The sequence below is a fragment of the Perca flavescens genome, chromosome 13 (assembly GCF_004354835.1).
Source record: "Perca flavescens isolate YP-PL-M2 chromosome 13, PFLA_1.0, whole genome shotgun sequence".
In the NCBI taxonomy this organism is placed as follows: Eukaryota; Metazoa; Chordata; class Actinopteri; order Perciformes; family Percidae; genus Perca; species Perca flavescens.
The window spans coordinates 1,489,993-1,517,645 of NC_041343.1; the positions used below are offsets into that span (position 1 = coordinate 1,489,993).

Here is a 27,653-nt window from a genome sequence, read left to right on the forward strand (position 1 = left end):
CCCAGCCCATATTGTATTATGAATACAATATTTATTAATACATTTCCCATTGATCAATACATTGTTAGTGTTGTTGTAGTGGTGTTATGGATTGTAGATGATTCATGATCCGGCACGCAACGGATTAATTGTGAAGTTTAACCATCAAAGTGTTAAATAAAGTTTTACTACCACTGTTACGTTAACGGGCTGCAGCAGAGCTTTAGTGGAGACAATGAGACTATGATGCCTCTGCAGCTTGTTCAAGTCACACAAAGTCAGGGCAATGTCGATAGTCGTTGCACTTTAAAACTCCACGCAGACAATGTTTACTGCAATATAATATAATGGCAAGAAGACTGACTGGAGGTTGTAGGGACAGGTTTGGGAGTGGAGAGGGAGGAAGGGTTATATTTTGTGTGGTGTGTAAAATGTTCTAAATAAAAAAATTAAAATTAAACAGGATACATATGCTACGTTTGGACTTTACAACTGAAATGAAATTGTTATTACACTGCCTAGCCTCGCTACAGAAGTGGTTTATTCCCACAGACTGCTTAATGTTATGCGAACCGTTTAACGTTAACGTTACTCATTCAAAGTGGCCTTATGGTGAATAACTTGTGGTAAATAACGTTATGCCATACTTGTTATTGTTCAAAAATACTTGTTTTGTTCAAAAGTATCACTCATGTCATATCCCAGCAACAGAATGGACACTGAAGAGGCAGAAACGTATAATGTTACGTGCCTTTTACTTGGTTTATTTATATAATGAAATAAAAATATGTATAATTATACAGTCTATGGTGGCGGTATAAGGCATAACGCTTCCCCTGGCGGTACATGCCACTCACTACAGCGGCATTTGATGGCATATGCCACTGAGTACAGTGGCATAAACTGATGCCTGGTGGCACTGCCCGCTCACTAGGCACACCAGCCATGGTGGCTGATGGCATATGCCACTGTGGTACGTTAATACATCCATGGAATAAGCCACTATGGTAATGAAGCCAAAAATAGCAATCTGCAAGGATATATGAAATTACTTAACTGTTTGACCGTTGCCTAACGTTACCACGTCCACCTGCCGTTAAACGGTGTGCCGGTGGAACACAACTGGCACAGGTCGGTGTAGTGAGCGGCATGTGCCGCCAGGGGATCGGCATATGCCTATGTACCACAGTAGCTGACTATCAGCCACTTTTCGATCTCACGTCACTCTTCAAAAGATAGAAGTGAGTTCAGCCAGCGCTGAGCTATCATTTTCTTGGTCGCGGTTGAGCCAGCTAACCAAACTTTGTTTTGTCTCCCAAGCAGATGTAATTCAGAGTCGTCATTAAGTAACAAAAAAACTGGGTCAGTAGGAAGTCGACATCCTATCACATCAGATATTATTGATGTTGTTTTATTCCAAAACTCATGCATCTTCACACTCCCAGACCATGTGCAGGAAAGTTCCAGTTTGTTCAGGTTGGCAGAACGTGCAATAGGGAGTAGGAATGCCTTTGGAGACGTATCTCTTCTGAGGAGTATTTTAGTTTAGTTTTTATTAGTTTTAGTTATAGTCTTAGTTTTAATCTTAGTTTTAGTCTTTTTTTTGTAATATGGGTTATTTGTCAGGGGCACTATTCAAAAAGGTCAGAAAAAAGTATTGTGTAATAATATTAGTATTCAACAATAACACCAGTACATAAAATCTACATATGATGATGACCACAAAATGTAAACAGTCTACACAAGACGCAGCAGTAAGTGCAAAATGTGTTAGTAACGTGTTCCAGGAAAAAACACCCAATTCAAATAACGCAAAACGCACAAACTTTTTTCAGTTTTGTACGGGGCGCTAGCGAGCCATTTTTGTGCGCCTATTCCCAAAACCCTTAAAATACCAAAATTTTCACCAGACTTGATGCGACCGCCAATTTCAGTGAGTTTTTATACGTTAAGCCCCTCAAAAAGCCAATTTACTTGCAGAAAATAATTACAATTCCTTCAGTTTCAATAGGGCGCTTGGGCCCTAAATATATTATAGTTATGCCGGCAGCCGGCCGCGGAGCCCCGGTAGTGCAATAATCCACAAAGGGTGACTTTGCCCTGGGTATGGAGCCCAGCAGGATGCCGCTTGCTCGTCAGACTGTGTGAAGCTCCTAAAGTCCGACTTTACTTTTAAGGCATACCTAAGAGGAGTTATGATCGGATATGCGTCAAAAAAGAAAGCAGAATTTGAAAGGGAATTAGATAAAGTGAGAGAAGAGATAAAATTACTATAGAGAGCACATAAGACTCAAACTTAACTTAAACTTAAACTTAAGTTAAGTTTAACTTAAGTTTTTTTCTAACAGAAAATTCAGAGCAACTGCAGGGCAACTATGCACATACAGTACATGACTTCAGAATTTTAATTGGGAGCCATTTTTAATTGCTGCAAACCACTGTAGCCTGTAACCACAAAGCAGCAATTATAAAAAACTACAGGAAGCTAAATTAAAACGGGACAATCTGTTATTTAAGAAAGCAGAGGACTTTAAGCATCATTCTAACAAAATAAATTATATAGCTGCCAATAAGTCAGGCAAGCATCTGACCTCTTTAATAAAGAAAGTTTTGAAAAGGAAACCTATAGTTTTAAGAGATGTAAACTCAAACAAAGTCCACACAAATAATCAGGCCATAAATAATGAATTTAGATCATTTTATGAAGAATTATACTTCAGAAATAAAAGACCAGGACCCTCTCCCTTTCTTAAAATCAATTAACCTAAAAAGTATTTCTCCTGAGCAAATTGAAGATCTTAGCAAGGATTTAACCAACATAGAAATACAATCTGCTATAAAAAAAAGCTCAAGGAATGGACGGTTTTCCTATAGAATTTTACACCACATTCTGGGCTAAAATTCATTCCCATTCACAGAAGTGGTTAACTCGGTGCAAAAAAAACAATAGTCTTCCTGAAACAATGTACCAAGCGACTATATCTGTTATACCAGAACAAGACTTGCGAAGTACCCTCTGATAAGCCTATAAGCTTAATAAACTGTGACAAGAAGATCATAACCAAAATTTTGAATAATAGACTGGTACAAATTCTACCAAGCTTAATTCATTACGACCAAGCTGGTCTAAAATACAACATAGGGATTTAAGAACTAATACCAGAACTTGTATCTCCCTCACACAATATGCAAAGAAACATAAAATAGATTTAACATTAATGGCAGTTAATGCGGAAAAGGCTTATAATAGACTAGAATGGTCCTACTTGTTTAAAGTTTTGGAGGTATACAATTTTCCATAAAATTTTATGAATATGATTAGAACCCTGTACAAGCCTCCTAAAGCATATGTATATACAAACGGAATTCTATCAAAACCTTTCTCATTAACTAGAGGAACTGTCCAAGGATGCCCTCTTTCACCATCATTTGCATTAGCAATTGAACCCTTGGCTCAAAAAATTTGAGAGACAAAAGAGATAGGAGGTATCGAGCTTGGTAAAAAAGCCTATTCGCGGATGATTTATTACTTAAGTAATGCAGTCACCTCAGTTCCACATGTTATGAAAATAATTACAACCTTTTCAGGGATATCAGGTTATAAAATGAATATTGCAAAAACTGAGCTGTTGGCAATAGACTCTTGCAAAAAGGACTTGCAAAAAAAAAATACCTTGGAACTTATATTAGCCATAAAATGACCCAGTTGTACACAGCAAATTTTAGCCTTTGGAATGAACTCTCTGGGAGTTAAAATCAATTCAACTTGAGTGTACATGTGTAACCATCAAATAAACTCTAGGGCAGTAAAATTAAAGGAACAATTTTTTAGGAGTCAATCATTTAACCCTTTTCAGGAGTTAAATCTGAACTATTGTGGGAGTTCAACACTAATCCCATGTAGAGTAAAATAAAACTCTAACCTTGAGTAATTTTTAATGTGAACTCCTTCATAGTGTCAATCAACACTTGTAGCACAAGTATGTTTTATTTAACACTTATAGAGTTGATGTCTAAAAATAAAAGCTTTTAGATGAAAAAGTGAAATGAAAAACAATACACCATTATTACTACAAATATTTATTTGTATTGACAAATCCATACAGCAGACATGGGGGACTCGAGTCACATGACTTGACTCAAGTTAGACTCGAGTCGCAAATTTTAGGACTTGAGACTTGCTTGATAAACATTCATAAAAGACTTGACTTGACTTTGACTTGATATTCATGACTTGAGACTTGACTTAGACTTGAGTCAAATGACTTGAAATGACTTGATTTTCTGTTTAATAAATATATTTTTCCCCCCTCTGATATTGAGGAGGAGTTAACATTACGATTTTAGTGCTGTTGCATGCGCAGGAACCTGTTGATATGGCGGCAGACCGTCAGTAAACGAGACCGGCAACGGATAGTATTTTAACGTCATGGATCCCTCTGCACAGAAAATAATAAAGTTTGGCGGGGAGAGATTTGGGTTCCAGTCCCCATATTCAGCTGAACCACTATTTGGATGTTTGTGATGGACAGAACTCCCTTCAGTTTTTGGCAATGAATAAGCACACCCTCCCCTCTTTGTTCAAGGTGGCGGTAAGAGTGAATAAAACTAGGCACACATACACACACAACACAAACTGCTCTCTCTCTTTCTCTCTCTCTCTCCCTCTCTCTCTCTCACAAACACACACACACATGCAGACGTAAGTATGTGAATAAAGCTAGGCACACATACAGCACACTCTGCACTCTCACACACACACACGCACATGCACATTCACTCACCAGTATTAAGACCTTTTCACTCACTCTCTCTCAAACATGTCAAACATTCACTCACAAATATACTGACAAATATCAACATATACTTTCCATTCCATGTGATAAGCAAAGCTGGTGGGATTCAGCTACTTTTAAAGAATATGTTTTGTTCTTTAAGAGAAGGAAAGGTTAAAGGATGTGTTTCTGTCCCATAAAAGTGAGGCATGTCTGAAGAATATTATTTGACTTAGGAACCATTATACTTAAATTTGTTTGAAGGAATTTCATGATTTGATGTCATGTTTGAGGCATATTGAGCTTTATTGTTGGCCTAATGTCAGTTTTAGGCTGTGCTTTTTTATCTGTGTTAATTTAAACTCTTCAGATGTATGTGGGCGCAATGTCTTTTGAATATTGAGTAAAAAATACAAATAAAACTCCAGCAGTTCATAATCACTGTCTTTAGCTTGTTTAAAAATGGAAACTTTTATATGACTTGACTTGTGACTTGATTGTCACAAAAAATGACTTGGACTTGCTTGAGACTTGAAAGTGAAGACTTGAGACTTGCTTGTGACTTGCCCATGTGTGACTTTGTGAAGTAATATTTATTATGAATGTATTAGTTAATATTAATTGAATTAAGTAAATATTTTTACTATTCTAAATAATAATTCAATATTTAAAAAAAAAATATTTGCAGCTTAAGGGATGTTTGAAAGACACTTTTATTTCACATTTGAAATGGCATAGATATATTTAAAATATCTACATAACATTATAACCACAAACACATGACCATAGAACTTCTTGCTAGCAAATTTCAAAACAGTGCATTTATACATATACATAGAGTACATACATCAAGGGAGTTCAGAGACCGTTATAAAGCTCAAAAGTAAAGCAGTGTAAAATTTGAAAAATTAAATGCGGAAGCACCATCTGACTTTAGGACTGATATTCCAGCATACAAACGAATACAGTGTTACAGTTGACTTTTCCCTTCCAATTCTGTAATTCCATCAATTGGGCTCCATTACAAGCTTCAAAAGATTGAAGCTTTCACTTCCTCATGGATTTTATAGGCAGAGGTTCATTGAGGAGGAAAAGAAAATCCTCCAAGTTTCAACCAATGAGATAGCTGGCCTAAGCAGTGTTGTCTGCAAGGCCAGATGAAAACTCAAAAACGAAGAAATATCAGAATCCATGTCATTTCTTGCTTTACAACATATATAGCGTTGTCAGTATTAACAAGATAACCATATAATCACTTAGATAGCTGTGTTTTGAAAAGCAAACTATATCATTGCTTAGAGTGTGTGTGTTGAAAACCCCCCCCCCAAAAAATAACATATATCTTGCTTATATATTAATCTGTCTTTTGCTTACATACTGATCTGTTTTTGCATTTTAGGACAGAAAGAGTTTTCTGAGAAACTGTAAGGTGTAGGAAAACACCTAGACAGATAAGAAGAGCACAGGCAGGAGCTGCGGCCTTGACGGGTGCATGCAGCTGTGTGTGTGCGTCCTGAAGGCACATGTGTGGCCATTCACAGCACACGAGCTGTAGAGTTCATGAGGTTCATTACTCTAACGTTATTTGTGAAGTGTTTCCTACATTACCTTACAAGGATAGGGAAGTACATATAGTACGTCCCTTTGATAATTTTGGGAGGAGTAAAATGTTTTTTGTGTATAAATATGAGTGTTTTTGCTAAGAAAGCGCTCTTCTCACTTAGTTTTACCCAGACGCTCTCTTCGCTGCTTTGTGGGGAAGATTTATTTACTCTCTTTGACATCGAAGAGGGAAGCGGCTTTAAATACCTCTGTTAAAGCGGGGACTTTATCTTTATTTTTAGTTTTATTTTGTAGAGGACCACTTGCTTTTAATTTCTGCTTCTGTCACAAAATAAATAAAAATCACCTGAGTCCGATTTTGGACTAGGGGAGCCAATCTTTGCCAGTTCTTTATTTTTTCTCTGAGATCGTCTTGCCCGCTGTCAAGCGGGGAGGGTTTCCCCCCTTACGTGGGTTAGTGACTCCTCTTTAACCGCCCGTGGAGAGTTGCCTCCCGGGATCGACTTGGACACGCAGACCCCCTGTTATCTCCTAGTGGGAGTGCATTTCCCTATCCGCGCGGCCTGGTCAGAGCCTCTGAGCATCCCCCTCTCTCAGTCGGGCAACCAAGAGGGCAAGGCGGGCGTCCTTGAGAAGGAAGGGACCTCCGGTGACCCTGGGAGGACGGCTGAGACCGTGAGTAATAAAGAAAAATCATTGGTTTTAAAGATCCCCTCGGGCAGTGCTTGTCATATGGGGGGATAAGAGCCCGTGTTTTTCTGGGGATGTCTGGTGTAGTGTGTATCTAACCTCTTGTCTCGCCTTCGGGTTCCCTGATCCGGGCTAGGGCCTCTCCTTAGACGGAGAGCGTGTGTGTCTCTATAAACTAAATTAATCAGGGAAGCGTCAAAAGCAACTGCTTTTTAGTATATGTCAAAACATCCGCCCCGCTGACGGGCAACTGGCGTTCGTCCGTACGGCAAAAGAGGGCACTAGTAGGACCGGGGGTTTGCTGAGGGGAAGGCAACAAAAAGGGGTTGGCTCGGCCACAGCAAGCGACGCGACGCCGCGAACTGCCACACTGGTCTACATGGCACCCCAAATGGGACCGATGGGTCCATTTTCTAGGTTTAAAAAATAAATGAAATAGTTTTATTTTTTATTCTGTATGTATAAAAAATAAATGAAATAGTTTTATTTTTTGTTCTCTATGTATAAAAAATAAATGAAATAGTTTTATTTTTTATTTGTTCTCTTGTGGGACCACATTAAATGGGACCATTGTCTAGGCATAAAAAATAAATGAAATAGTTTTATTTTTTGTTCTCTATGTATAAAAAATAAATGAAATAGTTTTATTTTTATTTGGTGGGACCACATTAAATGGGACCATTGTCTAGGCATAAAAAATAAATGAAATAGTTTTATTTTTTATTCCATGCACTGAAAATAAATGAAATAGTTTTATTTTCTGTTCTTTCCTGTTATGGGACCACATGGATGGGACCATTTCATATGCATAAAAAATAAATGAAATAGTTTTAATTTTTACCTGTTCTTTTATGGGACCACATTAGATGGGACCATTGTCTACGTATAAAAAATAAATGAAATAGTTTTATTTTTTATTCCTTAATTGAATGGGACAGTTTTAGTGCTAAGGGGCGACGAATTAAGCGCCGTAACGTAAAGTTAAATTCCGATTAACTAGAAGGGTCAAAACGGATTAATTCTTAGCAAACCAAATACAGCCTAATAACGGTCTTAGAGGGTCGAACTTTAGGGAGAATACATCCCAGGTTCAACGTTTTATACTCTAGAGTTCAAAGTAGCGCGCCGCGCAAATCTATTCACGTCACTGGGTGGGGGTAAATAGAGGAGCTACAGCCTTTTAGGAAAAATAGGCACACCCGGATCTCTTAGTGAGAGGGATCTCCTAAGTAGTGGGGATACTGAGGACTAAGTCCCATCCATTACTAAATAGGTTAGGTGAAGTAGGTAAACCAGTTCGTCTAGATATAAAATTGGAGGGGTAAGGAGTGTAGAGGAATTTTGGTTGAACGAGAAATCCGTGAGAGCAAAGTATCTAATAAACCCTCTCGAGCCATGGCAGCTATAGAGCCTGGCGCACAATCTACCTTTGAAACCGACACGGAGGAAAATACTCCAGTCGTAAGCGGCGCCGCTAGCCTATCGGAAAGTCTAGTAGATGTGGGGCCAGGGTCAGTCAAATACTACAATGGATGGATCCAAGACTGTGACCCGTGGCCTAATCAGCTAAGACCAATTTCATGGTTCAACCCAGCGAATAGAGCGTTGGACCATGGGGGAGGTGTAGCATTAGCACTTAAGCAACGATTTCCCCAGTCTTGTGACTGGGTACCAGTGCAGGCATTACCTGATGGCACTGTAGTCCCTCAGGCGCACAGCACTACAAAAAGTGGTACATACGGGGAAGTAGTACACTGCTGTTTTAGCGCAAAGTCAGACCAGACTAGGCTAACGTCAGAATTCTATGACGCAGAGGATGAAGTCTACCTTTACAGAATACTCTGTAATGGTGTAGCATTAGCTAGACACCCTTACAGGGTGATTACCCTATTTGGCACAGGGCTATTCCAGTACCCGATGCAGGCTGGGGTAAGCGCTCTGGCCAGAATGCTGAGGGAGTACCGGAGGTACGAATGGGTGGTGTGCTGTTCTGAGAGTGAGAAGGGAATGATAGAGCGAGCCCTGGTGAGCCCGGGCCCTATCTGCCCAGATCCTTTCGTCAGACATGAGCCACGGTCGTACGGTCCGGCAGGATCAGTAACCGTGTACCTTCCGGGGAATTCCAGAGACGCAGGCGGGGACAGCCCAAGCCAGCGGACTGGAGCCCCAGGAAAACAACATGGTGGTTCAGACAGATTGAGTCAGAGCAGCCAAAGTTACCCCAGAGGGGCCGTAGAGCTATCTGGGGGTTCCTCGGCTTCAGGAAGCCAAGGGAGGGAGATACCCAGCGAAACCGGAGACGGGGAAGCTGGGCATAAGACTGTAGTGCACATGCTGAGGGGGCCAGAGGGGTGCCCTCAGAATAGTGGCACATACGTGCTTGCCTCAGAATGCCTTAAATCGCATATGAGGAAAGAGCCTCTACCAGACTATGAACAAGAAATGGTAGTCTGGGTAGGGAGGGAGTACCTTACAGAGATACAGGCTAAATCGGCGCGTAAGAAAGGAAACTTTCAGGCGCTGGATTGTCTGACCTCTGCACAGGGGACAGGTTATAGAGCTGTATATGACCCGTATGATAGGGACTCGTTCGTTAGAGCAGTAAGTCCAATCATAAGCACAGCAAAGCGTGGAGAAGTAGTCTCCATTAACCTCAGAGGAAGGGATAGGGGGGTCACTGCCACCGATCTAGTACGATGGATAAGTGACATCCTACCCACCTATGGGGGAGCTACCTTCTACCTACTCCTCCCGGAGGACGGTCAGGAGGATTATGTAAATCCAGATGAAGAAGAGGATGAGGATAACATTGAAGCAGGAGGGTCAGAACAGGAGGGTGATGAGGACCGAGAGGAAGAGGACGAAAAACAGGCAGGGATGGAAGAGAGGGAGCCAATGCCCCCTTTCACCTTGCCCCCATTCCAAACATTCAGAACCCCACCGCCTCCGGTGGAAGCTAGAGTCCTTAGCAACCTCACACCCTATAGGCCTTCTTTTACCCCTTCCCCTCCATGGGGGAGCGGCCCGGGATTAAGCCCCTAGAAACCCTCGAACTGGATGAGAGGTGTTATGAAGAGGCATTAAGGAAGTTTTCAAAAGGTCCGGGCTAAAACGCTCAGCCTATTCATACGCAACGCACAAAACCTCTGTCACAATCTCTACCCCTGCCTAGGGGGAGAACCACACCCTTACCGGGATTGCATAGCCTCACAAAAGCGCTGGACATCTTGGACCTTAACTGTAGGGAAGAGTCCCCCCCAGTGGGGTATAGGAAACATACTCTAAAGACCAATAGGCCCATAGTAAGCGAGTCAGACAGTGAGGGTGAGTATTACCTTCCTTCGCCGGCATATAAAAGTACCCCTAATGAAAGGTTGAGAAGTGAGAGCCAGGGCCGAACACAGAGGGTGACCAGCCCGACGCGGGCAGTACCGGTTCATACTTCTCCCACACCAGGACCTAGGGGCATATTGTCTACATCTGGAAAGCAACCGAGGGGTCTTCAGACGATGATACCCCCTGGAAGGCACCAGATGAGGAAATCAGTTACCATTGTTGACCCACCAATACCCAAGAGAGCCCCTAGGGGCAGATTGGGGAGATCAGTTAAGCCAATACCAGATCCCAACCCTGACCAATATCCGTATAGTGCACCTACATACCGGACCGATTTAGGTTGGTACAATCCCAGGCTCCTGGAGCAGGGAGAGTACGACTCGGGCTGGGAAGAGGAGCCTATATTGGAGGGAACGGGTTGGTACCCAGTCTCGCTGGGAGAAAAAAGATGTGTCGAGAAATCCATGACAGGCCCTGAAGTCCTGGCAATGCCAAGAATTGGGGGACCCTGGAAAAGCTCATATCCTAAACAAGGATATGATTTTTACCGGGAAGAATGTATTCGTAGAGATAGGTCTGTAGAAAGGCAGCATAGGGATGTGTCTGCCAGTAGATCCGGGGGAGGGGCCGGAGGTGGTGGAGGAGGAGGTGACCCAGATCCAGATCCCCCAAGGGGCTCAGGAGGATTGGAACCCCCGAGACCGCCCCGAAGGAACGGTACCCCCAGGTTGAATGGACAGGAATCTCCTGAGGAATATCAGGAGGATGTGGAGACTTTCAGGGACCTCCATGACCAGGCCAGAAGGACAAGTGACGGCTGGCCTACAGCTTCCTCGGGGTCTGGATACAAACGTACGGGAAGCCAGTGGCATAGCCTGCTGTCTGACGGCCTCATGGAGCCTGAAGAAGGCCCAGTATTTCCGCTGGGACAGATTAGTCTGCTAGATATAATACCCAGTCGTAAAGATGGGCAGAGTGATACGCAGTACTTAGAACAATGTAGGAAAAGTGGGTTTACTTTGGATCAAATGGATAGTCCGCAGATGACTCTAGTCATAAAAAAGAATGGAATCCACATACCGGCATTGTGCAGGGTCAGTGATTTATTGAAACATATGGCTAAAGCACCGGGAGTCCATCCTCTAGAGGATAGAGTAGAAGCACTCAGCCGATCAGTCTCCAAAGGAGAGATTACCTTGAGTGTGGCCATGCGCTCACTTAGGGCTGAGCCAGGCTGTAGTGTTACCTACGAGGAGAAACTCCTGGATAAGATACTTAGCGGAGTATACCTCTGTGCAGGATGGGGACTGTGGTCTAACGAGGTTAAGGGACAGCAACTACTCATGTATGATCGAAGGACCTTTATGCACACCCGTCGCTATGGGCGGGCCATAGGGGGCCGGGCCCGCCCCCAAAAATGCTTGTGCCCCCCCACTTGAGGCACAGACCTCTTAAAAAAATTACTTTAATTTTATATTATTATAGTTGCTAATTTTGTGTTGCATTAATGTTGCATTCTTTATCATTAAAACATTAAAAATATAAATAAACAATGGTGTGATTTTTGTTTGATTGATGGGAATCTACACTGCAACAGCCTATCACGGCCTTACTAAAAAGAAAGTTAGGCTACGACGTGACGGGCAGCATTTGGGCCACAACTAACTGTTGAATCATGGGGTGTGACGGACAAACCCAAACAGGTTGCGTTGAGGAAATATCCAGTCAAAATGTTTGGTTAAAAAACCGATAATTTTCCTCTAGCTGGTATTTGAACAGGGACTGCCTTGCGTAGGATACTCTGTGGAAAAGGACTCCGCATTTTGTTATGCTTGCACGAAATTCACATCTGTATCATCGGACGCGACCTTCTTCATTAAGGAGTTTAAGATTTACAGACAAGGGCTTAAATAAGCATGCAGCTTCAAATGACAGGAGGGACTGGAGAGAGGACAGGCTGCCTCCACTCAAAGTACCGGTAGGTTCAAAGTCTCTGTGCGTGTGTGTGTGTGTGTGTGTGTGTGTGTGCGTGCGTGCGTGTGTGTCTCATGGCACATGCATAGCAATGCATATCCTTAGGTTGACTGCTTTAAAATGCAATGTTTGAGAGATGCTTCTGGTGTTACATCTAATATGTTGTATAGTCAAGTGTTTTATGGATATTCATAACATTGCTTCTATGTAATGTGTTGTAGGCTATATAGGCTACCTGGTCATATTGTTGTTGGTTATGTTTAACGTGATGATTACGTGCGAATAGTATAACAAGAGTATATGATTATTATAAATATACATACTGTACGCTAATAATAATTGTGCCCTCCCATGTATTTCATATGCCCCCCTTAAGACTGAGGTCTGGCGACTGGTCTGCCCTTATGAATAAGGGGAAGAAACCAGAAAAACCCACAAGTCAGGCTCACCCAAAGGCCAAAGCGCAGAACCCGCAGGCGCAGTCCGGGCAGTCCAATGTCCAGAGCGGCAAAAGTGCTCTTGCAGCAGAGAATGTTGCACCAAGTGCACCCAAAAGGACCTACCCAAAACCCCCCCCAGGGGCTCCACAGAGACCTGGGGTAACGAACGAGGTGTACAAAACTCTAACTCCGGAGCAGAAGTCAAAGTTAGCTCAGGACAAGAAGGAATGGGATGCCCAGTGGGGGCAGGTCAAGGAAAATGGTAAGTTGAAAGCCAGGTGGCAGGGAAAGACATTTATTGTAGATACCGGGGCAACCATATAAAGAGGCAGTACCCACCGGAGACCAGACCTCAGCGGTCTTGGTGGAAGGGAACCTAGTACCCATGAAAGTGGGGAGCTATGATGGCTCTAGGGTCTTCATGGGCCCCGAGAACCTCATGGGACTAAAAGACCTCATAAAAGCTGAGAAGATAAGGTGGCTTAAGGAAGTAGATAATGAGCAACAATTGGAAAGAATACTCAGTGAGACTGAGATAACAAACAAAGTTAGGTTAGAGAAAATTCTTAGAGAAGGGAAATACTCAGGATTCAAAAATGATTGTGGATTCATCAAGATGGAGCCGTATCAGGTTAAAGGAGGTGCACCAGGAAAGGTAAAACAGTACCCTGTTAATCCTGCAGGAGCCAAGGAAATTCAGGTAACCATTGATGAACTAGTGCGGCAGGGAGTTTTGGTGGTAGAGCCAGAACCCCCCTGTCTTGCCCCCATACAAGCAGTATCCAAGCGGGATGGGGGATGGAGGTTAGTACACAACCTCAAAGAGTTAAATGACCGAACTCAAAAGGATCAAAGAACAATGCTAAATCCTCAGAAAATCATTAGAGAAGCCCCTAAGGCAAATTTTTTCTCTACTCTTGATCTAGCCAATGGATTTTGGTCAGTGCCCATATTAGATGGATCCAGTATGAAAACATGCTTCCAGCTAGGCAAAACAGCATACCGGTGGACAAGGTTGCCACAGGGTTTTTGTAACAGTCCTAATGTCTTCCAAGAAACAGTTGAAAAAGTCCTTGCTGGACTAAGAGTAGACATTTATATAGACGATGTCCTCATTGCCACTGAGACTGAGGAAGAACATCTGGACTTACTGGAAGAAGTATATCAATCGGTTGACAACCGCCAGATTCAAGATTGGGTTGAAAAAATGTGAGATAGGTAAATCAGAGGTAAAGTACCTTGGCTTCATGATAGGCACTGAAGGGAGAGAGAGCCTGAGACCGAAGCCTCAGCTTAATGAGAGGCCGCGGATCATCATTGCCAAGGTCCACAATGACCGAGACGTGATCGACATACTACGACTCAGCCGTCAACAAGCACCCCTGCACTACCACGGTGTGAGAGTCTCCATTTTCCCCGACTACACGGCGGAGGTCTCTGCACAACGGCAAGCAAACGTGAGGAAGCGGCTAACCGAAGCTGGTGCTAAATGTTCCCTGCGTTTTCCAGCCAAGCTCCATGTCGACTACAACATCAAAGAGGTTTATGTCACCAGCTGATGCTGAACGGTTTGCCAAGTCTTTAGCCCCAGCAATTGACTCCTAAATCTATATTATATAATGTATATTTATATTTTCGGTCTGGATATTTTTCTATCCAGCATTTTGATAAACGTTCAGGTCTAACTTTTATTTTTAGTTGATCATTGATGCATCACAATGTAATGTTATGTGTTTAAATAGAGTTTCACACAGTGTGCTTTCTCAGGTGCATAAATCTAGCACCGGGACAATTTTATTTTTTACCTTCGGTTTGTATTAATATGGATTGATACTTCCGGTTATGTGTATTTATTTAAGCGTTTACCATTTACGCCCCAAATTTCGATAACCCAGATTTTTTCTGTAAAATATTCAACCATGTCACAGAATACAATGATCACAATATGATTATTGCTGGCGACTTTAATTGTTATTTTGATCCGCAATTGGATAGGTCCTCCTCGTCCGTGGCCCCATTATTGAAATCTGTCTCACTGACTCAGTAACCTTGCCAAATCTCTGGACCTGGTTGATATTTGGAGGCACCAGCACCCCTTAGAAAGGAAATTTTCTTTCTTCTCCCCCATGCATGGCAGTTTTACAAGAATTGATTATATGCTGGTTGACTCTAGACTTATTTCGAATGTAATAAGTTCAACTTACCATAGCATCTTAATTTCCGACCATGCACCCCTCTCATTGGTGATTGACCTCAAACTTTATGCCCCTCAATATAGTTGGAAATTTAACCCCTCTCTATATTTAGATGACACGTTGGCTACATATCGACCAAGATTGCAGATTTTCTGCTCATTAATGATAATGTCGCTGTCTCAGATTCTACTTTGTGCAAGTCGTTTAAAGCCGTGATAAGAGGGCACATCATCTCGTATCAGTCATTTCTCAAAAGGGCCAGGCTCAGGCGTTGCACTTTTGAGGCTGAACTAGCTGAACTGGAGGAGGACTATTGAAACACAGATTCTGAAGACACACTCTATTCTGAAAGTGAAATATGAATACAACCATATTCTGGGCGAGCAGGTCGGGAACTATATTCGTAAACTAAAGCAGAAACACTTTGAGCTGGGTGAGAAGGCCGATAAATTGCTCGCTAGGCAACTGAAGGGGGTCATATCTGATAGGGCAATACATAAAATTTCCTCATCCACCAGCCAACTATTAACTGATCACAAGCAGGACATAGTTTTTACAGCCAGCTATATACTTCCAGATCTTCTACCACGGATACAGACATTGACAATTTTCTTCATAATTTAGATATTCCAGTCCTTTCTGAGTCCGCAAGACTGGAATTGGACTGTGAATTTACACTGGAGGAGATCAGAATTGCTATTCGTTCTTTTCCCAGTGGCAAAGCCTGCGGTCCAGATGGGTTTGGGATAGAATTTTACAAGATGCACATTGACATTATCGCTCCCCTCTTGCTTCGGATGGTCAATTGCTCAGTGAAAAATTGTACTTTCCCTCATACTCTCTACGGCGCACATATCTGTGTCCTCTTAAAAAAGGGCAGAGACGAAACTAATGTCTCTTTGTATCGTCCCCTGTCTCTGCTTAACTCTGACCAAAAAATTATAGCAAAAGTCCTGACCAACCAGTAGATTTTCCTTCTCAAACACAAGGTGTTTGCTTAATTTAATGTATTCAACTAAATTGCCCCACTCTGCTGTGATCTCACTAGATGCCCAGCAGGCTTTTGACCCGATAGAGTGGAGATACATGTTCGCTGCTCTTGACAAATTTGGTTTTGGGTTGAAATTTATGAATATATTAAAAATGCTGTATGCTGGTCCCCAATCTTCTGTTCTAACCAACCACAAAAGATCCCCCCTGTTCCCGTTGCACCGCGGCACCAGGCAGGGCTGCTGCCTCTCTCCAATGCTTTTTGCATTAGCTGTTGAGCCGCTGGCCATAGCCATAGCCATTAGAGCCAACCCCCAAATCACTCAGATGTGCCGCACCTTATAGAGTATAAGGTGCGGCACATCTGAGTGTACCATCGGTCTGTACGCAGATGATGTAATTCTGACCCTTTCAGATGTAAAAACATCCCCAGAAATCCAAAACTTCTCTTTAAACTTAATTATATGGATCTGATTGACAGGCTCAAGTGTATGATAGATAAATGGAAACTTCTCCCCCTTTCATTGATTGGCCGTGTCAACATTGTTAAAATGGTCGTGCTCCCTAAATTTACTTATTTACTTCAGAATGTGCACATCTTCCTCACTTCCTCCTTTTTAAAGACGTTAGACTCTATTATCATGCCCCTTTGTCTGGGACTCCAAGCCACCCCATATTTCAAAGGCCCACTTACAGAAGCCCACTGAGGACAGTGGTTTAGGCCTGCCTGTCTTTCGGCATTACTACTGGGCCTGTAACGTGCAGAGGAGGGCCTGAGATTGAGCTTAGTAAGGCTATGTCACTTACTGGTGCCTCCTTGTCAGCCATTCTGTTCTCAAAACGTGATATTAAGATTAAATCGCTACGCAATAATTTCTTATTCTGCAACTCGATTCAAATTTGAAAGCAAATTAAGGGAATTCTGAACCTCCCGAAGAGTCAATTCATGCCCCCTTATGTCAGAACCCCTCTTTCAAGCCTGGTTTGATGGATGCTGTCTTTAAGCACTGGTCAGATAAAGGCTTAAGCTCCAGGCTAAGTTCAAACTCCCTACTAATCATTTTTTTTGTTATCTACAAATTAGGAATTTTGTCAAGCATTCTTTTCTTCGCCTAGATGCGGCCCCCGTGCAACATGACTTTTTTGATATTATGACCAAACCTCCCACCTCCAAACATTTGATCTTTCGATTTGTTAACCTCTTCGTTGTGGCAACCCCTTCTCTCCATATTAAAGAGGCGTGGATCAAGGACACCGGCAAAGTAATATCTGACGAGCTATGGGCGAAAGCGTTAAACAGGATAAAAGCTTGCTCTATTAATGCTCGACTTCAGCTCATTCAGTTTAAAGTAGTTCATAGGTTGCACTATTCCAAGACTAGACTGAACTAAATTTGTCCTGCTGTCTCCCCCACTTGTGATAAATGTAAATCAGATGATGGTACTCTTGGGCATTTTTTATGATCCTGCTCTAAGCTCACAAGTTCTGGGTTGACATTTTCAGTTTGTACAGTGCTGTTTATAATAGACAACTGGTTCCTGACTATCTCTTAGTGATACTGGGCTGTTCCAATGGCTCTTTGGCTCTTCCATCCGCTTTGTAACAAGCCCTCATGTTTGGTATGACCATTGCAAAACGGGTTATCCTAAAGGAGTGGAAGTCAGCTTCCCCTCCTTGCTTCAAGAGGTGGCTAAATGATATGGTTCCCTGTTTATACCATGGAGAGGTTCGGTTTTCCATGTCTAACTCTCAAGATAAGTTCAAGAAGATCTGGGGCCCTTTTGTAGAATACATCAGGAAGGCTAAACCACAAACTGGGACCTAAATGCACTGCTTATTGTTTTATTTATTTAATTTTTTTTTTTTTTACTTTTGTTAGTTATCCATACCGAGACTTTGCCACTCCCCTCCGGCTCAGTCCTCCTTGACTCAATCTGTGTGAGTGGACTTTCTGGGTCATCTGTTCAGTGACTTGACATGTATACTTATACTTTTTCTTTTCTATATAATGAGTAAGTGCTGGCAGTATGTTTTATTTTTTTTATTATTTGTTTTATTGTGTTTAATTGTCTGGTTTACTGTCTTTTTTTGTGCCTGTATATATAACAATCTGCATAGATAAAATTTACAAAAAAAACAAAAAACATCAAAAGTGTAGAGAATCTTTGACCTTCAGTATAATATCACAAGTGAAGACCAGATTATAAGGCTAGACAATCATTTTAATATGGTCATGATGATCATCAGATACCTGATAGTCTTATATCAGCTCCTCTCCACTCTCTCCAAGATACTCAACTAAGCAACGGATGATAATGTCCTTTCTGCCATCGACATGATGTAAACACAAAAAGAAAATTTATTGCAGAGAATACATAACATACATACATAACAGCACATACAGATGTAAACAGAAAGTTACCCATGGAGAATGTAAGCCTGCAACTGCATTCTAACGTTGTGAACTGTGCAACTTAACATGAATTTCTTAACAATGTGTGTTGAGACAAGAGTCAATGTCTAGTGCATGTCATAATCTGTGGGTCCAGAAAGTCTGTCTCTGCCCAGTGAGGGAAGTTTTCTGCCTCATCACTGGACCTGCAAATGAATTTTTCGCAACATAATAGTACCTCCTATCATAAAATAATCCAGGCAAGGACAGGAATTCCCACACACAAGAGTAATATTTTGGGAAATATATGGGAAATGGGCAGTAGGAAGCGATCTCGCTGCACTCAGAAGGTCACTTTGAAAATTCTGTAAATTTCTCCGCTTTTGAGCACATATTAAGGGAGAGATGACAGGTTTGCATACACTTGTGGAGAAAATCATGTGCATAAATTGTTAATTGTGGCCACAGTGACAGCATAAGGAGAACAGTTTCAGGCCAACACAGACACTGATCAGATTAAATAAGAGTGATACATTCTCAGTGTGTATGACCTCATCATTAGATTATGTAATTTGGAAAATTTTACATCATTCAATGAGACAAAAAGGTGTTTTATGTTTTCCAGATGCATCGTGGTTATTCTTTTAAACTCCTCTTTGATCTGAAATGAGATAAAAACACAAAATCATGTTAAAAGATGAATCATGAGATCTCACATACACTTAGTTGCTGCATGAACAATAACTGGATTTACCCGATTTTCACAGAACAGAGAAGGCCATCTCTCCAAGAGGTCTTGGATTGCGGGGCAATCTGTTTTTCTCATAGCGAATCATTTTCTCATTAATTGTTCTTCTTTATTTCCTTCAGCAAATCTAGTCTCTCCTTCTCTAAGGTTTCCTCAGTCTCACCAAATGGCAGTGGTGGCAGATAGTTGACTTCAGCTTTTTTTTAGCCTTTTAAAGCCTTTTAGTGAACTCTCTTCACTGGAGCGTCGTCTCTTCAATGTGTTCACCTCAAGCTCTGGAATGGGTAATTGGCAACCTCTTAACTTTGCCCTGTAGTTGCCCATTTTAAACGTTATCCTCTGTTGCCAACCATATAGGCCATTAAAAGACCCTGGCTCTTTGAGGCATGGGTATTTTTCTACCAAGGCTTCAGCAACAGCTAAAATCTGGACACAAGTTGGATATGCTGTGAAGCCAAATATAATCTCTGCGAGCTTCTCAAGAATGCTACTTGAATGCTCTTGGGTTGTTCAAAAGTGTGCCATCATTTTCATAAGCTTGCTTTCCGGCTTCCAGTGCAAGTTCTACATCATAAGAAACGACTGGTATTTCAAACTTAAATGGCCATTAGACCTGTAGGATGGTCCACTCTCATCTGGGGAGGAAAGCAGGATTGTGTCACATCCAGATGAGGAGGAGCTTGCTTCCGTAGATAGTGGAACTGGAGATTCGACTTCTGACATGTCCACAGGAGTGAGACTCAAGATCACTGGTTCAGTTTTTACTACTTTGAGGTTAGCTTTATCTTGTACTTCCTCAAAGTGAAGAACTGTCAAAATCCATGTCCTGGTACATAACAGTAAATGGTCCTGTAATATCAAATGTCTCTCGAAGAACATCAGTGAGGTCCTGAAGTGTGCTTGCAGGGATGCTTGCAGGTAAAAGTAGTTTGCGGACATCATCCTCCCCAAAAATGATGATTGCTGAGGGTGCCATATGAACAGGAAGAAGCTGCAACAACAGAGAAGAGAAATACACAGAGACATTTATTCACAAGCTTCTCTCCTCATACTTAAAAGGATAGGCAAATGTCAACCCAGTCTCCTATAAAAATGTAACAACCTTACAAAATAGCATGGTGAGAAAATGTAATGCTGTTACATTCTTTTGAAGCTGCAGCAACGTGAAATCTCGTCTCGTAGCTGCAGCAACGTGAGATCTCGTAGCATGCGAGACTCACCCCGTTCTGCCCTGAGAAAGGACCATACCAGAAAGGTAACAATCATTTTATTCATTTAAAATTATTATCATTTAAACAACTTGTTTTACATATTTTTTTTTTTATACAGAATCCAATCGATATGTGCTTTTGCAACTGATCAACAAATGTACCATTTTCTTGTGTTTGCAATATAGCTTCTTAGCTAGCAAGCTAGCTAAAATACTTGTCAGTAGTAGCTAGCTAGCTACTGTTATTAGCAACGTATGCATTAAATTAAATGGACATTGTTGCAATGGTAGTATACAATAAACACTTAAGACAGCCCTAGTTAATAAAACATTAAGTTAGGTTACCTGTTTTGAAGTCATTTTTCTATAGAGACCCACCTTTTGTATGACCTAGCATTTCTTGATATCTGGTATGATTTCCATATAGGGCAGCTAGCACTATCAGCAATCTTGTAGCAATGAAAATCTAAATTCATTCCAAGCAAGATTAAATTATGAGGTTTACAGGAATGCATGCATTTAGATTAATTTATGACCTCTGTTCTTGAGTTTATGTGTTTTAACTGTAAAACACACACACACACACACACATTCCTATGGGGTTTTCAATATGAAAGAAATGTGTATTTTAGATATTTTTTCACCCAAATGTAACCTAACGTTACCTTTTGTACAGCTTTCAAGATGTTGCAATATAATGTAAATGCAATGTAAATATAATGGTTGATAGTAGTAATGTGTTTGTGTGTGTGCATGTTTATCCGTGAGATAAGGAGGGGGACACAAGACGTTCGGGTCTAATCACACCGCAAGCGTGGCATGTCTGTGTTATGTGGCTACTGCGTTGTGTTTTATATGTGCATTCATACGAGAAATGTCTCAGATGCGCTGCTGCTGCGGCCAGTCTTTTCCCTGTCTCTTTTGAATGGAAATGCCTTCAATATACTCATGTCACCTGAAAAATAGGTGTCGGTCCTATTTCTAGCATGCACGCGTTTCCTGAGATGTGCGTGTCATTCAGGCAGTGTGCAAGCTCTAACCTGTTAACATGGGAGCCCAAAAAAAAACGGACACGCCACGCAGCTGACACGCTCATGCCACGCGGCCGGCTACACACTGCCTGCGTGTTCGGCTTGAGCTGCGGCCGAAAATGCTAAAAATAGGCCAGATGCCTATTTTTCACGCGACATGCAAGCGTGTTGGAAGCGTTTCCAGGCAACATATAATACGAAAAGATGTTTATATGTCATTTTGACACAAATACATTTAATAAAAGATATTTTGATGTTTGAATGTCTCGAGGTTTTGACACAAATGCAGATATATAAGTGTAATTTAAAAAAAAATTTAATCAATTTTCAAATATTGCACCTGTCAATACAGAACGAAATATTCTGTAGCCTATTTTGCCGTCAATACTGCCAACGTTGTCTTTGCTGTAATCAAATCAGTATATATATATATATATATATATATATATATATATATATATATATATATTTTAACATTAAGTATTACTACTGCATTTTATCAATGGGAAACATACATGTGTACAGACAAGGCTAGCAGCCGCAGCGCCGCATCAAACACGTTTCTGGTGTGCAATGACATGTACTGACATGCAACAGAAACGCCACGCTAGCAGTGTGTAGCCGGCCTTGGAGCTATAGGGCCCTATCGTATACCATGTGCATTGGAGCGCCAAGTTGAGCGCAAGTGTGCTCGTTTTAGACTGTCTATTTAGATCCTAAAATAAGGCCCATAGACTTGTTGAGATTTAAACAGATTTTCTTTTTGAAAATCCCATAGAAATACTAGGCCTATATAAAATTGATCTACATAAGATTGCTGTTTATTTTTTTTCTCTACTTTATCCTTCTCCATTCAAACCTCTCACCCCATCTCTGTTCCAACTGTGTCCTACATAAAGATGCCTGGATCCACTAAAAAGTCTTGTATCTCCTGTCACGCCATGATTGGCGTGGCAAGAAAGAAGTGCAACCTTTGTGGAAGGGAGCAGCCATACAAGGCAATTAAAATGAATAAGTTAAAAAAAATTGAAGAAAAACCACCAACAAAGTTCAATGCCGTAAAGGCATTGGATAGTGCCTTTATTGATGTAAGCATGTTACATTCATTTATTTTCTAGTTAATTGTTCATTCAGGTATCTGTGTATGTGCATACAAAAAACATGTGGTGTTTTGTTCTTGTTTTGTTACAGTTACATAAATTGAAAGCAGTGGGGTTCTACCCCCTGCTCCTGGTGGCGAAGCAGGGGAAGAAGAAGTTTAAGGCCCAGCTGCTCCACCTGGAAGAGCAGCCATCCAGGGAGACGATGAAGGCATTTGCCACAATTAAAGGGGTCTTCGAGACCTTCCTCAACTGTAAGCATACATATTCAGTTTAATAACAAAATAATCAGTTTCTCATACTTTATTGTACTTTATTGAACCACATAACAACAGTACATTCTGTCTCATGTTTCACAAAGCCTACAAATTAAAATATTATTTATCTTTTTTTTGTTTAATCTACATCTGTTGAAGGATTAAAAACATTTCATAGGAATGGTTTATTGACAATTCACTGACAGCCAATGTTATGCTGGTGTTTTTTTCCTCCCACAGAGTAAAGTTACATATAAAGTTACATATTTGCATATATTTGTAGTGTTTATTTAAGCAAGATAGGCCACAGAACCAACGACCTCTTTTTTTATTTAGTTGTTTTTTCAAAAATGGTTACTACATATACCTGGATTTAATAACATAAAGCTACAGCAAAGAGAGAGGGTTAGGGCATGGGTGAGTCTCCCCCACCCACACCCTTCCTACCAGTCGGCCACCCTTCGATCACAAGTCCGATTCCCTAACCAGAAAAGGGCTTTGTTGTGATATGATACATAACACGATGCAGGGTTTATGAGTCAATGTATTGAAAAGATTTTTTTTATTTATATAGCACATTTCAGCAACAGGGCAATTCAAAGTGCTTTACATAAAACATTAAAGAGCAGTTAGAAAACAATTTAAAACAATTTAAAAACATTAAAAGACAAGAATAAAATTTACAGTGCAATTGTAATGTATTTCTTTTTAAGGTTCTTGGAATTTGGCAATAAAAAAAGGTTGCTTTTTCTAAAAAAGGAAACCAGTCTTTTGTATATATACAAGCGACAGGTTTCCTTTTTTTTTAGTAAACAGCAATAATAAATATTTACTATTGCTGTTTACCAAGTATTTCTTACTAAGTATTTCTTATCCGATTAATCCACGGAATAATCGTAGAATATTCGATGACTAAAATAATCGGTAGCTGCAGCCCTAATAAATATGTGTATTGTATTAGCAGCTACCTTATAAGAGCAGAATAAATATTGCTATGTAATATGAACAACATGTGCAGATACGGGCAATGTAGTAGCATTGACATAATAATGGTTGTAAAATATAGATATACTATGCAGTGTATATATTATAAGAAAAACTGAATAAATATGGATATTCAGTATGAACCATATAGACAGATATGTAAAGTATGTACAGCTATGTGCAGTGTGGTAACAGTACCATTGTATTGCAGAAACAGTAACATTATAAGAGTAGTAAGAATAAGTGTATGTGCAGGATAAATAGTATGACGAGCAGTAGAATATGGCTATGTATAAGTGTAATTACAGTATGTACATTTGTAAATAAATATAACACTGGGTGGGATAGGGTAGTGCAATTGTCGGGGAGGCGGGGGGGGGCACACATAACTGTGTTATGCCGGTGTTCAGGGTGATGGTTGAGGAGGTGTTATTATCTAACCTAGCAGACTGAGGTCTGTTGGTTAGGAAGTCCAGAATCCAGTTACAGAGGGAGGTATTGATGCCCAGTTCACTGAGTTTGGTGATCAGTTTGGAGGGGATGATGGTGTTGAATGCTGAACTAAAGTCAATGAACAGCATTGTGCAGAGTGAAGTGCTGTAGAGATGGCATCCTCTGTGCTCCTGTTCTGACGGTAGGCAAATTGGAAGGGTTCCAGTGAGGGTGGTAAGCAGGTCTTGAGCTTACATCTGTACAGAATAACCCTTATAATAATAATTTTTATTTTGTTTAATTCTTTTTAAGGGGCAGAAACAGCTATTTATGCAGTGGCATCCTTGCCCTTTATGGTAAGTATTTCAGCACATTACAAAAACATGTGTTTTCAGTGTGAACAAGAGTATCTAGTATTAATGCTATCTGTAAGAAATGCCTGGTAGGTGGGGGTGGTGGCAGATGTTAATCATCCTGTTCTGAAGGTCTTTTATTTATTGATGTAGGCCTATTGTTGTAAAAGAAAAAAAAGCCCCTTATAATACTCATGTATACTTTTATTGCTTTTTTCAGTGGCAAAAGGTGGAGGTCATCGTGGACAAATGTGGAGAATATTGTGTAAATAAGGAAGAAGAAAATAAATGATAATAGTCATCTTTATCTTCACCTGGTCTTTATGTCTTGTCTCTTTTTTGCTCAGCTAATGACATGAACTACATTCTGGAGAGGAAGTTAAATAAATAGGCCCATGTATAAAAAAAACACATTATCCGTGTATTTTCCTGTTAGTGGTCCTGCAGATAACACAAACAGCTGGCGATGTGCTGTTTCCATGTTCTTATAAGAAAATAAAAGGAAATCTTGTATTATTGTGGCTTCCATGTTTTCACACACCTGATGCTCTCGGCTACGGCCAACCATTGGTGGCAGTCATGCAACAAGTTGTTACGCCAAACGCCAATATAACAGAAGAAGAACACGCATCCCGACCATATGAACGCTGCCAGTGGAAAAACAACGTAATCACGGGGGTGGTCCCTTCTATTCCGAGGTGGCATGAACGCAGCATGAGAGCAGGCAGCTCAGTTGCTTTTCACCGACTACAAGACCCAGGCGGACCCAGGGCATGCTGGAAAACATCGGCTATTTCTGTGCACATCTTACATCTGTGGCACTGTTTTCAATCCTAAACCTAATTTGTTTGTAAAAAAAAAAAGAAAAAAAAAATGCCTCAGGCAACTACCAATTTCAGCACCATTGGAATTAATGGTACACATCATGGGAAATGTAGTCAAAATACAAAAACAATGACAGAAACAATTTATAACCCATATCTTAAGTAATTACCATACCAATTTTCAGACAGATATGATTAGTGGTTCTGGAATTAAAAGACATTCAAAAAGTGAAATTTTTACACCTTTGGGAGGCGCTACTGAGATAACTGGTGGACTGGGGGCAGTAAAAATTACTCACATGCTCTCTTGCATCAGACTGAACAATATATGGTAGTTTATTTTATCCTCTGAATATTTTCATTTTTTCCTCAAACTGACATATATGACCTGATCCGTAGTACAATTTGATGAGCTTGACATGAAGAATTATCATGATCAGATGATGTGAACAAATATTTGCATTTTCTTGCAAAAACAGTTCACATGGAGTACAACCTTAAAAGCAAAACTGTCATAGCAATTAAATATCTGTTCAAAGATCATGGGCCAAGCCCTCTAGAAACTGTAAGCATAATCCAACTGTAAACCAAGAATGTAAATGGTAGTTCAACAAAAGCAAAAAACTCTCCAAAAATTGCAAATGTGGCTTAATTCTAGTCACTATACGGTTACAATAGGATACACCAACTAATTTTTCATAATTGACTCTTGCATCAACTCACCTGTTACAGATGGTCTCTGAAAGTTTTTGGATATTTTGTGGAATTATGCTTCTTTTAGTTGTATATCATTGTCGTGACACATGTAACTACTTGCTCTAACTATTTCTGTGCACATTTTCCATCTGTGGCACTGTTTTCAATCCTAAACCTAATTTGTTAAAAAATGCCTCAGGGAACTACAAATTTCAGCACCATTGGAATTAATGGTACACGTCATGGGAAATTTAGTCAAAATACAAAAACTATATTTTTAAAATTACATAATAGTTTTGTACATTATTGTATACATTTTGAGCATGTGAATATCATCATTAACATGTGATTTATGATCCATGTCAAGCAATGCATGGTCAACATTTATGACACATTTCCTGTTTATGTGGCAAGTTTTTTTTAAAGTTTCATGTAAATATTGCTATTTAAGAACATTAAAACATTCTTAGCAATTTCAAATCAACATCTTGACATCTTTTATACCAATTTTGACATTATATTGCTTTTTCAGCACATTGCAACAAATCCAATAATGTTTTTGAAATTTCATATCAACAACTGACATGAATAGGATGAATCAAGAATAAGATCAATCATCTAGGACAAATTGATCAGGATGTGTCACAACACACAAAATCCCAATTGCAACACTTTCTGTTGGGCATGGCTAATGCTGTGTACATGTAAATGTTAATCTTTAGGAGTTACACACACATACCAAATTTTGTGAGTGTAGAGAAAGTCAGTGCAGAGTCAGTATAAAAGTGTTTTTTATTCAAAACATGGAAATAGCTCACAACAGGAGGGTGGAGGATGGGACCTGGAGGTTGTGCCAAACAAATAAAATCAATATAACAAAACGGGGCCTAGCTCATCACTAGCGTTAGCGCTACAAACAAAACAAACCTAATACCTAGCCGGCTCTCTACAAAAAGATAAAGAGAACATTACACAGGTGGCAACAACCACTAAACCTGGTGTATCTATACAAAGATCAAGTAGATGCAAGATGTACAGGGTACTCCAACTTACCTAAGGTCCTCAACCTCCACCTCACAACACTCCACAGTTTAATAACCAAACAGCCACAGCTTAAAGGACAAGAAGACTGGCAACCAGCGAGCAGAGCAGAGCAAGCGCTAGCTCCCACTTCTCAGGAGTCCTTTTATTGACTGCCACCTCAAATGCTGATTGGTCAACTCCAAACACAGGTGGAAAGCAATCATCTCAATCACCTGGAGAGAAAAAAGAGTGAGCAAGAGAAAGAACAAGAGAGAAACACATCCAGACAGGAGCTTTGAAAGGCATGTAACAGGGCAGAGTGCACAAAAAGGCATTTTAAATGTCCTCAATTAAATCCTCGTCGGACGACTCAATCTCTAGTTCATCAGAGGACTCCATCTCCAGTTCGTCTTTGGACGTTTCACTGTCCTGCTGCAGCAGCTGCTGCAATACAGTTGTGCCTCCCTGGAAAGCAGGACTGTATGACATTTTGGCTGTGGCAATGTTGTCCTGCAGCTCTTGAAGACGCCTCTTCAAGATGCTGAGAAGACTTGGTTCTCTGCCTGAAAAGACAAGATATGACTGTCAGGACTATTCATCACGTACAAAGTATTGACCTAACATAGCTAAAGTATTTTGAAAGCGCTCCATGTGCTGGTTT

General features: G+C 40.6%; 1 protein-coding gene across 1 annotated transcript; it reads left to right on the top strand.

Moving 5' to 3' along the window:
* Positions 1 to 885: 885 nt before the first annotated feature.
* On the top strand, positions 886 to 24,829 carry LOC114566923 (uncharacterized). Its single transcript, XM_028595777.1, has 6 exons — positions 886 to 952; positions 6,724 to 6,992; positions 22,223 to 22,411; positions 22,515 to 22,677; positions 24,409 to 24,452; positions 24,670 to 24,829. Exons 1-6 carry the CDS (start codon positions 886 to 888, stop codon positions 24,739 to 24,741), a joined length of 804 nt encoding a protein of 267 aa, XP_028451578.1. The 3' UTR covers positions 24,742 to 24,829.
* The last annotated feature ends 2,824 nt before the right edge of the window (positions 24,830 to 27,653 follow it).

Bases quoted from the DNA above. Each gene is read 5' to 3' on its own strand.
- LOC114566923 (XM_028595777.1), top strand. From the start codon at position 886: ATGCCTGGTGGCACTGCCCGCTCACTAGGCACACCAGCCATGGTGGCT. The intron at 6,993-22,222 runs GTGAGTAATAAA...TCCTACATAAAG, and splicing joins CTGGGAGGACGGCTGAGACC to ATGCCTGGATCCACTAAAAA. The intron at 22,412-22,514 runs GTAAGCATGTTA...GTTTTGTTACAG, and splicing joins TGGATAGTGCCTTTATTGAT to TTACATAAATTGAAAGCAGT.